Source organism: Barbatula barbatula, assembly GCF_947034865.1.
Source record: "Barbatula barbatula genome assembly, chromosome: 9".
Classification (NCBI taxonomy): domain Eukaryota; kingdom Metazoa; phylum Chordata; class Actinopteri; order Cypriniformes; family Nemacheilidae; genus Barbatula; species Barbatula barbatula.
Window position 1 is genome coordinate 8,414,008 of NC_136772.1, and position 14,982 is coordinate 8,428,989.

Consider the following 14,982-nt stretch of genomic DNA (forward strand, 5'->3'; position numbering starts at 1 on the left):
TTGTATACGATTGGATCTGTGGGAGATCCAAGTTCGTACATTTACTTAGGCCTCAAATTGTCATTACAATAAAAGCATGTGCGACAACTGCAATTTAAATAAGGTTATTAGTTTGTGGTGTAATTAGACATGATGTGTGTCTCCATTCTGTGATATTAGAAACGGAATAGAGGCAATTCATTAAGCAGGTAATAGAACACATTATTGAGCAAATGCTCTCGATAAGAATAAATCAACCACTACTATACCTGCACATTCTTTCATTACAGTGAATTATAATGTTGGAAGTGGGGGAAAGACTGACACTTTGAACAGCGGGAAGGCAAACTAAGGAAATATAAAGAGTTCTTACCTTGTCTTTGAAGCCGGCGAAGGAAGAACACACTGACAAACTTCCTAACTCTCCCTTAGAGACAAGACATTACAAAACTGCTTTCCGTTAACTTGAGGAGTTTGTGAGCCTGTTTTCCTCGTCGAATTATGTCAGCAATACGACTGGCCAGTTCCATTCAGAGCTCTTACAATGTGTCATAGGGAAACAAGGGAATGGTTTCAGTGTACGCTCAAAGCCTCTATTGATAGTGTGAAGCTCTGCTACTGGTGTGAGTGTTTGAAATGTTTGTACCAGGACAGCTACAGCTTATCTCTGTGATGTCATCCCTCATGAGATGGGACTAGTGGCGGACTGGCTGCTGGAATGCTACAGTATTTGTGTTGAGTGATGTGTCAGCAGTTGGACAATCATCATTGCAACACACTGACACCACATATCAAATATCTGACCGTCTGTGCATTCAAGAAGACAATATCATCGGTCATGAAAGACACACCTTTTGTAATGTACACCTTTCTATAATAATGAAACAAAGCAGCCAAAAACAAATTAAACAGATCAAGTAAACACTTCATATGCTTAAACAATAAAACTGTTGAGTTGAGAAAAAACCTTTCCAGTTGACCATTATCACTCATAATCAAAAAGATACTGTTCTGTGAACACACATTGACCTTTTGTACTATAACCTTGCAATTGTGACTTTAAGGCACTGGCCTAAAATATTTGTTTTTAAAATACAAATATTCCACGTAGTCTCTCAAATAAATAATTTTTATTGCTTACAATATGTTTAGATAAGGTAATAAATAGATTTAGGTAGCCTAGATAAAGTGAAACCGCGCAGGACTACCCGACATTGCAATGTATTTTTATAAGTTTAATGACTGTGTAAAGTCTTACTGTTAACGTGTATTCCTTATTTGTTTCACCCACGAATACTCACAATTTAGCTGCGAGTTAAAATAAAATAAATGTACTTTAAGTGCTTTTCAGGAATTTTAGCGCTGTTCGTTTTTACTTTCTTCCTAAGGCTTAATGCATACTTTGAGGTCTTCCATTAAATATGTCTTATATTTATAAAATGTTAAAAAAAATGTGATTCGGGCTGCTAGATCCACTCTGCTGGCACCGGTCACGTGACGTTACGCCGTCTATTCTTCTCCGCGCGCAAGCAGGAAGTACATGCGGGATACAAGGGATTCCATCGTTTAGATACGTTTTAGCCTTTTAACATTTACAATTCGTCCCGTTTAACAATATGTTCGTCGTATTTATGTGACATTGGCATAACTGTATTGCTCGTGCTCCACAGCTTGCCGTTCTGGTCAGTGGTCCGACGGTTATAGACGCCGGACCGTTTATACATCATGTTTTGACTGTGTATGAATCTGAATTTCTTGTAGAAAACGTCAAAGCTGTGAATGCACGATTCCGGTTCACACAGCCGGTTGCTACCATGCATGCATCGCATTTGTTTATGCAGCAATAGTGTGCAAGTGTTTTGAGATGGCGCTCTGCCCTTGTGCATAGGTATATGCTTCTGTTTTATGTAACTTTACTCTTATTGTTAGTGCTTAGGAGGATTTGGGGTTACTGTTCTCACCATCCCCCTGTCTTCTTTATTCTGCAAGTTCATGGTGAGTCAGGATGAGAAAAATCCACAGGAAAGATGGTGCTTTCTGAGCCTCACTGGGATCAGCACATCCCTCTGCCCAAACTGGGACTCTTTCGCTCCCGGCTGGTCACTGCCTTTGTTGCCCTGATCTGTTTTATAAACAGCTATGATGGGGACTTTGTCTTTGATGATTCGGAAGCCATCATCAATAACAAGGTGCCCCCTTCGTCTTCTTATTGCTATTTATTTGGGTGTTTATTGTTACAGAATAATCACTGTTGTTATATTCAGTTAAATATGTCTTGATGATGATGATGATGTTTTTTTGTAAAATGATGGTTGAACATCAACATCAGTATTTTCGGATAATGAACTATTGTAAAGTTTCTACTGCAAACCTGTATGTCTTTTCTCTTCGTAGGACTTGAACCCTGGTTCTCCTCTGGGCAACATCTGGAAAAATGACTTTTGGGGAAGTAACTTAAGTAGCAACTCCAGTCACAAATCGTATCGGCCGCTAACCGTCCTGACCTTCAGGTACGTTCAACACAAAGACAAAAGCGTCCTTCAATTACTGCTGTGTGACTGATGATTAAGCCTCCAACCTGCTTATGGTGAATATTTTCAGACCTCTTTGCATATATTAAATGTCTGGACTTGTAATTTTATTCTCAGTGGGAAATAAAAAGAGGCCCCCCAAGAGCTTTCTGACCGAACGCCACAATAATTGACATTAAAATTGGATGCATATATTGCCTATTTTCAAACTCATTTCAACATTGTCTTTGGCATTTGACTGCTACTGTGAAGAATCTATACAGGGGGCATAATTCATGTCCTACATGCTGCTAATGAGAATGACATCGTTTTGCATTAGTAATGGCCTGTTATCTCAACTTGACCGTAAATATTATGCATTTGTAATACAGCATGTCTGTAAAAGTATTTTGTTTTATTGTGGCATGATAAATTCGCTATTTTATTGTTTCACCTTGCTTGCCGAGCAGCATGTTTGGAAATGCACCAAACTTTGCTATCGTCCCAGATACATCTGTTTTGGTGAATTGGATTGATTACTTTGTTTCCATAGGATAAACTACCTCTTGGCCGGTGGACTGTATCCAGTTGGCTTCCACCTGCTCAACGTTGGCCTCCACTGTGTTATTTCTGCGTTAATGATTGATGTGTTTTCAATATTAATCGGAGGCCTGTCTCACGACGGACGAGGGTCGAAAGTCAATATCTCTCCGAAAGCCTCGTTCCTCGCTGCGCTCTTCTTCGCCGCGCACCCGGTTCACACAGAAAGTGTAAGTAGAGCAGGAAGGTGTGATTCAGCGGGCCGTCTGTGCTCTGTAAACAATATCCCACTACATTGTTCTGTATCACAATGTTCACTGATGTTGCATGAAATATACATTACAAGGCCCGTGGAGAAGAAAGCTTCACGCAGCTGGTGTGCCTCGCATAGGTGGGCTCTTCGGTCAGGCACGGCTATTAACAGCAACCCAACGCTTGTTCTGCCTGGCACAGATGCCTCAGAGCATGGTAAAGGCTGCTGATGCTCCGGATCTGCTCTTTAATCAGGTTCAGCAAGACCGGCATTGGACCTGGAGGGGGTTAGGTTCAGAGAGACCACTGCCTCGGACCTACAGGATGTATCAAAGAACGTGGCCCCCAGGACTCCAGCCAGGGCTGACTGCAGATCTGTAATGAGTGCTGCCTCCTGCCTTTGCCGTTAATTTGGCCAGAAATACAGGCAATTTCACAGACGAAATGATGGCGCAGGATTTTTTTATGCAGCTCATTTCTGTCTTTTTATTTTACGAGTAGGATTTAATTTGGTTCGGTGTAAAATGTGTTACTTCTATTAAAATAGATTTCATGACTGTAACGTGCTAGACGATGCATTGATTTCGGAATTTTTGCGTTAGAGGTGGGTCACAATGATCGACTTGTTTTTGCCCCATCCTATTTTGTTGACAACGAAACCGTGTCCTTGAGCTCTCCGAAGTATTTAGTTGGAGTCTATCTTGAAAATAATCTGTTGTGTTGGCTGTCTCTGTTGTAGGTGGCTGGCATTGTTGGCAGGGCAGATTTGTTGTGTGCCCTGTTTTTTCAGCTCTCTTTTCTGGTTTACTGTAAAGCATTTCAAGGTCAGTTGATAAACTATATTATTATTTATTATGGCACTATGTGAAATTTTATTAGCATTTTCTTGTACATTTACAGTACAAATGAGTTACTTTAGAATTTCTCTTTGAAGGTAGCGATAAAAAGTTTTCTGTGTCATGGATGATGGGTAGCATTATTCTGTGTGCTGTAGCCATGCTCTGCAAGGAACAAGGCATCACGGTTTTGGTGAGTGAAAATGAGCATGAACCTCAAAAAAGTGTGCGACTGTGTGAAAACATGAATAATGATTGTTTAACAAACACTCGCCCCATTTGCACAAACAACATGGCCCCACATCAATGGTTGAAGTGATAATTCACCCAAAAATGAAAATTCTGGCATCATTTACTCACCCTCTTGTCATTTCAAACCTGTATGAACACACAAAAAAGATATTTTGAAGAATGTTGGTGACCAAGCAATGGCGGTAACGCTGTTGCTTGGTTACCAGCATTCTTCAACATATCTTCTTTTGTGTTGTGCAGAAGAAAGAAAACCATACAGGTTTGAAATGGCAAGAGATATTTAGAAAGTGCCACAGGGTTTTACACTCTTGGAAATTGTAACATCAGTGTGGTTAAGAAGAAACTATAATAAAAATTACAGGTTACCTTTAACAACTTCTCAAAGGAATTGTTCACTTTCAACATACATTTTCATGATAATTTACTCACCCCCATTGTCATCCTAGATGTTTATGTATTTAGTTAAGTCGAATAGAAATTAATGTTTTGATGAAAGCATTCCAAAATTATTCTCCATAAAGTGATCTTCAATTGACTCCAAATGGTTGAAGGTCAAAATGACAGTTTCAGTGCAGCTTTAAACGATACCAAACGATGAATAAGGGTCTTATCTAGCGAAACGATTGATCATTTTCTAAAAAAAAATTATATGCTTTATAAACACAAATGCTCGCCTAGCTCTGTGCGAAGCGAGCGATCATGACTTCACATATAACGTAATTATGTTGAAATGGTCACGCTTGACGTAGGCGGAATCCAAGATACGTACACGAAATGACCATTTTAAACAAATAACTGACACAAAAACAATTGAATATGTGTCATTGAACATTCAACAACTTTTGAACAGTCCACCGTCTCCACATACTGCCTACGTCAAGCGTGACCTTTACAACGTAATTATGTATTACATGAAGTCGTGATTGCGCTTCGCAGAACAGCTCGGTGAGCATTTGTGTTTATGAAGCATATACATTTTTTTTGTGTGAAAATGACAGATTGTTTCGCTAGATAAGACCCTTTTCAGCGTCTGGTAGTGTTTAAAGCCCTTTGAAGCTGCACTGAAACCATTGTCCGTTGAAGTCCACTATATGGAGAATAATCCTTGAATGTTTTCATCAAAAACTTTTTTCATTTTTGATTATTAATACATAAACATCTTGGATGACAACAGAGGTGAGTAAATTATCATGTTGAAAGTGAAAAATTCCGTTAAGAACCAAAATTACAAACTTTTGTAGAGTTGAGTTTTGTAGAGGTACTGCTGGGTAGTCAAATATATGAATATTATTAAGATGCTAATTTAATTTTCTGTCTGATCGATGTTAACTATACAGTAATTGCCTTTGATCATCCATAAAAGCCTCATTAATTTCTATCTCAGGGAGTCAATGCTGCTTATGATATCCTCATAGTCTGTAATCTGAACATCTGTGAGCTTGTTCAGCGGCTGCTATTCAGGAGAAAATCAACTGACGTAAGTGTCTTTTGTTACCTTGCCCTCTTCTAAGTAACCGATAAAACCTGTGGATTGATAATATCTTCCTATTTCCATTCAGATTGGTGATTTGGTGAGGAACGGTTTGCTTGTGAGGTTGGCTATTCTCTTTTTAGGAGGATCCTTTTTGTTATATGCAAGATGGAGGATCATGGGAACTGGGCCCCCTTCCTTCACTGAAGTGGATAACCCAGCATCCTTTGCTGAAAATGTCATCCTGAGGGTAAGCAGGCTGCTCCCTTTGGGATTTTATACTCTTTGAGCCACTGTCTTTTTCTCATACTTTCTAAATAACCTTCTTTCTTTGATTGGCAGATTGTGAACTATAATTACTACTACTCGTTGAATGCCTGGCTTCTGCTGTGTCCCTGGTGGCTGTGTTTTGATTGGTCAATGGGCTGTGTGCCTCTGATTAAATCAGCCAGTGATTGGAGGGTCGTCTGGCCTCTTGTGCTTTGGTGCTGTCTGTTAGGCTTGGTAAACCAAGCTCTGTGCTCACTGGACAGCAGTAAAAGAAGGTAACAGAAGCAGTATCATAGTAAAACAACATATGCTTTGTGTAAACATTAATGAAGAGTGATGTTTTTAAAAATGGCCGTTAGAGATTCCAAAAAGACAATGCTGACATTGTTTCACAGTATTCAGCTTGAGGTGCATTAAAAGTTACATATATCTGCATTTTCATGGTAATGAAAGGACTGTTGTTTAATTTACTAAATTGGGGTTGAGCCTATACAAATGATGCTTCCTGTAATTTTAGGACTCTGACATTTGGCCTGGTACTGCTGGTAATTCCTTTTCTGCCAGCAAGTAATCTGTTCTTCAGGGTGGGCTTTGTGATAGCCGAACGGGTGCTGTACCTCTCCTCCGCTGGGTACTGCCTCATTCTGGCCTATGCCGTGGGCTACTGTAGCTGCCGCTGGAGGAAACAGAGGGTATGTGTTCTGTTTTACACCGATGGCCCTATTTATCACCACCTAATATTCACCATCAGACCATAATTCACTGTAACTAATGTTCCGTTGAGTATGTGTGTGTTCATGTCTCGTGTATATGTGTGTGTGTGGGCTGACCGCAGAGGCTGATGAGAGCAGCCACGTTGATGCTGCTGTGTGTGAACGTGGCTCGCTCTGCACAGCGCAGTCAACAGTGGAGGTCTGAGCAGAGTCTCTTCACCAGCGCCCTGTCTGTCTGCCCTCTCAACGCCAAGGTGAGACCGGACGGCTATCCTGTGGAGAACACCACGACTAACTATAACTCACCAGCGTTTCTTTGTTGAAATGCATCACACACAGAGCCTAACCATCAACACTTACAATGCCTATGAGTGAATAGCTGTCGATTATATATGTATAACCTGCATAGTGTTTATTATTTAATTATAAGACTGTGGTGTTTCATAGAAGTTTCTCATTAGATGGATGAGCATTCTAACTTTTTCTTATGTTGAACAGGTACATTACAATGTTGGCAAAAACCTTGCTGACAAAGGCAACCAGAGCGCTGCAGTCAAATACTACAGGGAAGCTGTGAGGTAAAAAATATTTCATCATATTCTTTTTGCCAAAAATACTAAATTTAGTCTTTCAGCACTTTTAAACAGTGCAGCTTTATCATCTGTGATTTCAGGGTGCACAGTCGGAACTCTTGTTTTTTTCTGTCTCACGTGGAATATACATCGACTTGTTTGAAATGCTCTTCATAGGCAAAAGCTTCACGTGTATTACTCGTCACAAATATAATGTCTCCATACAGATTACACCCCAAGTATGTTCATGCTATGAACAACCTTGGTAACATATTAAAGGAGAGAAATGAGCTACATGAAGCTGAGGAGCTCCTGTCAGCTGCCGTTCATATCCAGTAAGCCATGAGGATTATTTGAAACACACGTAGCAGTATTTATTTACCTTTAATATAAGTAATTTGTAACCTTTGTTATATTTATTGATTCATATAGGCCTGATTTTGCTGCAGCTTGGATGAATTTAGGTATTGTGCAGAACAGTCTGAAGAAGTTTGATGAGGCTGAACTGAGCTATTGGAGCGCAATTAAATTCAGGAAGAAATACCCAGACTGTTACTATAATTTGGGACGTCTGGTAAGCGACGTGTTTTTGATGCTATTATTAATCCAACTGTTATTAAACCTAAACCATGATCTGAATATGAGAAAACATGTGGGAGTCTTTTGCACATTTTTTTAGGGCTGTTCTGTGAACATTCATTCTGCCTGTGTAAATGCAAACCAACATGGGGCAATTTATTATTAATTATTGCATGAAATTGCCCATTCTGGTCGAAATATTGACAATTACGGTGTGTAATGAAATGCTACTTTGTGTCTGTGAAAATCAGATGCTTCCTGTATTTCAATAACTAGGATTGATTTTATATAATTTTTACTTAAGCTGTGGTCTAGCAGTTAGTACACATACTACAGATGTTTAACGTTACTGGTAAAATCTGGATTGTTCTTCGTTTTAAATGCCTCTTAAGTCTCATGATGTTAGGGTTGTACAGATATGACAAATGCGTTTGATGGTTTTGTATGATCTGTAGCTTTGTCCAAAGATATACGCATTGCCTGAAACACAGGACTAATGTTAAAACACTGTTATGGAGCTACTTTGTCAACACTGGCAAGTTTTGAGTCACACTGGTCAGTAGTTTCTGACTGCAATTTGTTTACTGTATCTCCAGTATGCAGACCTGAACCGCAGCATAGACGCACTGAACGCCTGGAGGAACGCCACCATGCTGAAGCCGGAACACAGCCTGGCCTGGAACAACATGGTCATACTATTGGACAACACTGGTAAAAACGTATTTCATCAGATCAAACGACTCAGTAGATTAATAAATGCCCTCACTAATAAATGTAATAAATTCTGTGATTTAGGGGTTATGTTTCTATTCGTATTCTTGTGGATGTTATACAGTCTGGAATTCTTGATTCTGATTGATCAATTATATGGTCAGATTTATATCATTGCTGCTAATTTGTATGATGCTTGTCCCAAAAAACAATTCTCCCACACAGCTGTGCTTAGTCTCTGGTAGCACTCCGCATTCTTGTAGAAGAAAACTATTTAAAATCAATATCTCATGTCCTTTATTTATTTGGTAAATAGCTGTATAATAAGCAAGATAATGTATATATAATGCTGCACGGCGGGGACCCTGATCGCCCTGTTGGGGTTTATTTTGCAATGATAGCTGGCTGTACATTCTCCCTTTTGGATTTCACAGTTTAGCCATTCGGTATAGATCTATGTTCGTCCAGACAGGCGTCATGTATGCATAAACTGAGCGAGTGTTCTCATTAAACATGACCTTGACCCTGCCCTTGGGGGTAAACAGATGATCTTGGCCTCTTCCCAAATCTTCCGCTTTCTCATTTTTGTCTGGTGTCGCAAGTATAGCAGTGAGTGAGAGAGAGAGAGTGAGAGAGAGAGAGGTGTGAACTCCCACTCTGCAGATGCTGAGCGTCAGGTGCACACTGCCACATGGGGCCATGCTGCATAATTAGTTCACTCTTTACAACAATTAACTCCTGCATCCCGTCCTAACCCCCTTATCTCTTCACAGACCCCACAGGGACGGGTAACTTAGCTTTCGGAACTGCCACGATAATATTTTAATGCTGACCCTTGATTGATTACTTTTTTGTGTGTATTAAGAGCAAATTGCGTGAGGAAAAATGTTTTACCTTTGGTGATATTAGATATATTTCCAGCAATCAATCACAAATATATTGTGGATTGTGGATATATATTTGTTCAGGGTCTATTAAGGATTAGAGGACTTAAGGCAGTAAAATTGTATGTAGATGCATACTTTCTTGTATACTCGTAATACAAAAAGTTTCCGTTCTGATGATATGTTACAGGATTAACAGAGGATGTCCTTTCTGATAAATGCCGGCATAATATCCCAACATGATTAGACCGGAAGAGCAAGAATCAGCAATGCTTGAAATTTATGTATTAAAAGCTTTGTGTGTTGTTTTAAAGCCACTCTTCCCTGCCGTGTGGAGAATGGTGTGATTCCCCGACAGAAGCCGTTTATTCAGAAACGTCTCCCAGGCAGGTTGGCCCTCCCTTGAGAGTCCTGGCACGGTCCATTTTCCCTGCCAAAAATAAATAAATAAAAAACCTTTCTCCCTCTGCGTGTTTCAAGCCCCACTCAATCCCAAAATTACATTTGAGAAAAATATTAGAGATGCATTTTCCTACTATTGTTTTCCTGTAAAGTTTAACTGATAGATTCGGGAAAGTGTGGAAATGTAAAACATGAGTTTTCATGTTTAGGTTTCAGCAGTGAAGAAAAATCCTCTGCAGCTCATGAATTTGATAAGGGCCAGCCGGTGAGAGTAGATTTGTGTGAGTCTGTGGTTACAGGGAGTTTTGACATCCAGATCAATAAGTCAGTAGCCCTTGTGTTGGCCTCTAATTAGGAAACTAAAAGAATCAGCCATGTGTGGAGGGGAAAAACTCTGTACTCCGCAGAGCACTGTCACACCAGAGAAATCCACCCTGCACAGTCAACAAAAATTCTGGATTATACTATATTCGCTGGTTCTTTTGATGATCTATAGAACCAAAAAGTTAAAATCATTTGGGACATTGTTTTAATATAACTCAACAGCTTAGTTGTAACAGCTCTTCCACCTGACAGTAACAGGAGCTAATGGTCAGATGTGCTGACCACCAGGCTGTGGCTTCAGCATACTCCACAGTTCTAAATCGCAACAATTTTTCGATTGCATTCCCATTCAAAATGTGATGCTGTAATTCTTGGGTGTTCATGATGGTTGCTAGGGAATTGCTATGCAGCAGCAGAGGTGTTCTGGGTGCCTACTGTACAGTAGGTGGTACTCGCAGGCCCAACTAAAAAGTTTCACCCGAAAGTCTCGATGAATCTCTCATGCCTTAATATGTATTGACACCATCCTTCAATATAATACTATATGATACTGTATTAAAAATAGTTGCATTATAACCAGGGTTCGTACAGACATTTTCAGGATATATTATATTGCCTTCAATAATTTAATCACGTTTCAAGTACCTCTTCATAAATATGATTGTTTTCAATGGTTTTCCAGGACTTAAATGAAAGGCAAATTCAAGTACTTCAAGCACTTAACTAAATTGACAAAAAGCACATCCTTTCATCCTTTATATCTTAAATCAAAGGGATGCCTGTTATAGCAAGCACCTCAGATTACTTCACAGTTAATTAAATATTTCATGTTTGGTTTTTATTACAGGCAACCTGGCTCAGGCTGAGCTGATTGGAAAGGAAGCATTAAAGATATTGCCAAAAGATCACACCATCATGTTCTCTCTTGCGAATGTCCTTGGGAAACAAGAGAAATACAAGGTTACATAAGTTTGTTACGCTACAGTATACTTGTCAGCGTTTCTCATCCACACACACATTTCAGAGACCTTTTCACATACACAGATCTATTGCAGACAAAAAACAACACATGTCTTATTATTTTCTCAGGAGTCCGAAGGTTTCTTTCTCAGCGCTCTGAAGATCAACCCAAACGTTGCCAGTTGCCATGGCAATCTGGGTAAGTCTTCCAGGGATCCCGCTGGCAATTCTGTATTGTCACAAAAACAGTTGTTCAAGTTTGACTTCTGCAATGTTAAGCGATACAGGCATAAATCGGTGTGTTTTGAATCAGAAAACAAAGCAAAGAAGCTGTGATTCTTTTTCCATTCACACGAGAACATCACTGTGAAGTCTGTTGATTTAAGTGAAGAGTCTTTTTGTGCCGTTGCAGCTGTTCTTTATCACCGTTGGGGAAAACTAGACTTAGCAAAGAAGCACTATGAACGGGCTCTTCTACTGGACCCCAGCGCTCCAGGAACCAAGGAGAACTACAATATGCTGAAGCGTAAACTGGAACAGAGGCACAGGACTGTTGGATAACACTGCTTTTGATAACTGCATGCCACAGATGTTATCTTTGAACGTTATTTACATAACTTAAATTAAAATTGATCTTACTAGTGTTCACCTTTGTCTTTAATGAACACACACAGATGATACGGTGGCACGGTATTAAAGGTTTAAGCGTCTCAAATGTTTTTGTCAGGTGTAATTGTAGTCTCAAGACATATGGAACATATCCACCATCTTCACTTTCATCTTTGACCTCATGTTGTGTCAGCTGGACCTCTATTTATTAGTCTGTTACACTTTGTTATTGCAAAGTATGTTACCGTTGGCTATCCACCAAGTATGTATCCAACTGTGGACATCTTAACAAATCACATTTAAAAAGGTTGAGTTACTAGAAGTGAGACGCACCAGTATCTGACATTACTAGGCCAGCGGTTTCTGTTAGCGTGTTTGTTTACATACCTTTCCCAGTATCCATCATATGTGTCTTCTGGAATGGATCGCAGCCTTTCATTCCTTCAAAGTCTCTGTAGTTAATGTTGGAAAGAGTCAATGTTCTGAAGTGCCAATGTCAGGGGCTGAGGAGTCAACCCAAGTAGGAAGTCAGCATCCATGACTGCAAAGAAAACAGTGAAGTGCAGAATGAGGGCTTCAAAGGAACTGGAACATAGTCCCTTGGGGCATCACACACACGCTTGCTGCTCTTGAAAGTTACTGGGCTGACCTCAAGACACAATTTCAGTCAACAAGTAATCATCTTGGTTGAAAGTGCATGGTGGTTGTATTTGTTCACCTGCTTCCTTCATCCGTCTGGAAATGTGAAGACCTGGATCGCACGTGTTGTGCTGGGATGACAGGGCTTATGGTTTTAATACCGGCTTCCCATCTAAATGACCAGTTATAATATATTGCTATCAGAAAAACGCACTGGTTGTGTTATTATGAGAATGGTGCAGAGGGTTAGTGCAAGAATCTACTCGAAAGAAGAGAGATAGAGAAAAAACCTGAGTTGTCTATACATATAACATTTGCTCTGTATTCCTCTGAACAGTTCTGAGCATGTTGGTTTGGAGGTTTTGTATGGGAGGATCAAAGCAGGTGCTCCCATGGGACAAACAGAATTGCATACTTTAGTCTGACAAGAAACAATAACTGCAATACATGGTGTAAACTTCAAGTGTACATAATTCATGTGTTCGTACAGTCAAGGCAGAAACCAAACATTTCATTTGGAAAAGGATGTGATTTTCAATTGAATGTTCTTGTATATAGTTTGTGTTTGCAGCACATTCTCAAACACACATATTGAAAGCTTCTCTCTAAAAACTGTATATCTTGGAGCTGGTTAAAAATATGATCAATTATATTTAGTTTGAAATAAAAGTTAAAAATGTAAAATTTTGTTTACACAAATTTTGTGTAAAAATTCAAGGCAGATATCCGTAGCTTTTGCGTTAACATCGCCATCAGTGTAAAATTGTAGAAATCGCATCTAACTCTTATAAATCAATAGCTTATTTGCGAATCAGGGAAAGGCTCATAGGCTACACACCTTACTGTTTTTATGTACTTGCCAGATTTAAAGAAAAAGTTGTGATTTGAAACTAAGGCAACCTTTTACATTTACATTTAGTGATTTAGCAGATGATTATCCGAAGCGACTTAAAGAGAGTTTAATAAGCACATACACCGTCGCTGTTTTATTAACTAGCACAAACGTTATTGCTATTCTAGATTGAACATGAAACATTTTCAGTTAAGATTCTCCCTCCGGATCAAAGCACCAACAATTAAACGTGGTGTTTCCACTTCAGCAGTTATAGGAATCGTCCACGATTCTTTGAACCCTTGAGCCGGTGGAATTAATCTCGAGCAAAAACAAGAACGCTTTTTACAGTCAGTGAACTGAGGTTTATTTGAGCTTCATCACTTTGGCCGGATCGTGCAGCTCTTTGTGGACGGTAGCCGCAAGGCCCCACAGTGTTTAGACGAACAAGCCCTGAATCACATTTTACAGCTCACAGCTCCTGTGACAGACTGCTAATCAATCTGACAGGATGTTGTCAATGTTTCTCCTCCAAAACTCTCCCTGGCTCACCCTCCAGTCCCTTAAACAAAACTAATAGGTTGTGATGTTGGCTCTACGATTTCGAGTCTAATTGATGTACATTTTGCAGATCTTACCAGAACTGTAGCCGCTGCCATCCGGCACGGGACATCCGCTCTTCTGACACCGGGTCAGGATTCACGCGCACGTGTGATTATTAGACTGGCACTCATTAGGGAGCATCTTGCGTGTCGCCCTGCTTTGAGGAGCACCATGAATTATAGCCATACACTCCCCGGCATTTTAAAAAGGCATGTTGTCATACGATATACCGCCACCAGCCTCGATGTCCACCTCTGCCCCGCAATGTGATTAATCGTTCGCGATGGGCAAGTAGAGGCCAACGATGCCAGCTGTTGGTCTGGGTTTGTTAAATTAATATCATGGCCATATTCCGCCATCCCTGCCCTGTCATTCACAAGTCCTTGGGACATGAAACAAGTTTAGACATTTTGGGTTTTGTCTTTTTTCATGATGTTATTGCATTTCATTCATGTTTCATGTAATCTACATTTTTCCGCTTTAAAAAAGTGCTATAAATTATATTTTACCTTTCACCTTCTAAAGATTTAAGATTATGTATTATTAGTTTATGTTTACCAATGTAGTAGTGTAGAAGAGACTGTTGTCGCTGTGGACAGATAACATTTTCTACTGCAGCCTATAGTTCATCTGATGAATTTTCATTTTCTCTGTTTGACTCTTAGCTGTTTTGCACAACAAAATGTGATGCTCTTGATCTTATTGGGAAAAAATGGTGCACTGAGATGGAAATGTATTAACTGGCATCAGTTAATGTGCGCATTATTCATTTTTGGTGAGCATGAAAAATGATTTGAAGAGGTCTGAAATTGCAGCTGTAAAGCCTGATTGCACCGAGCCAAACCTGTTCATTTTATACTTAAGAGGTGCAGAAGGGTGTAAGCTGCTCTCTGGACAGGGTACACAGTAACAGCTGTGCTCCTCTCACAAGGGGGGCGGCCACTCGGCCGGGCTGCGGGCCGCCTGGAACAGATGGAAAAATACATCAGAGCTCGCTCACTGTTATTAAAACACACAATATCCTCTGCTTTTTAGGGTTTAAGG

The 14,982-nt window shown here is 39.9% G+C and overlaps 1 protein-coding gene across 2 annotated transcripts; it reads left to right on the plus strand.

Annotated features, from left to right (window-relative positions):
- Positions 1-1,475: 1,475 nt before the first annotated feature.
- On the plus strand, positions 1,476-11,901 carry tmtc4 (transmembrane O-mannosyltransferase targeting cadherins 4). Of its 2 annotated transcripts, XM_079464752.1 has the most exons (19): positions 1,503-1,661; positions 1,741-1,867; positions 1,969-2,168; positions 2,374-2,489; positions 3,043-3,259; positions 4,021-4,105; positions 4,216-4,310; positions 5,754-5,846; positions 5,929-6,090; positions 6,183-6,385; positions 6,628-6,802; positions 6,946-7,077; positions 7,322-7,401; positions 7,623-7,730; positions 7,828-7,969; positions 8,571-8,685; positions 11,143-11,255; positions 11,385-11,454; positions 11,668-11,901. In XM_079464752.1, the coding sequence occupies exons 3-19, from the start codon at positions 2,007-2,009 to the stop codon at positions 11,814-11,816; spliced, it is 2,217 nt and encodes a 738-aa protein (XP_079320878.1). In that variant the 5' UTR covers positions 1,503-1,661; positions 1,741-1,867; positions 1,969-2,006; the 3' UTR covers positions 11,817-11,901. The 2 variants fall into 2 exon arrangements, with proteins under 2 accessions (XP_079320877.1, XP_079320878.1); XM_079464751.1 differs by having other exon boundaries at positions 1,476-1,867.
- Positions 11,902-14,982: the final 3,081 nt, after the last annotated feature.

What these genes read in the sequence shown, in the direction of transcription:
- tmtc4 (XM_079464751.1), top strand. Translation starts at nt 2,007, where the DNA reads ATGGTGCTTTCTGAGCCTCACTGGGATCAGCACATCCCTCTGCCCAAA. An exon ending in TCAGCTGCCGTTCATATCCA is followed by an intron (nt 7,731 to 7,827) that starts GTAAGCCATGAG and finishes TGATTCATATAG; the next exon opens with GCCTGATTTTGCTGCAGCTT. An exon ending in GGAAACAAGAGAAATACAAG is followed by an intron (nt 11,256 to 11,384) that starts GTTACATAAGTT and finishes TTATTTTCTCAG; the next exon opens with GAGTCCGAAGGTTTCTTTCT.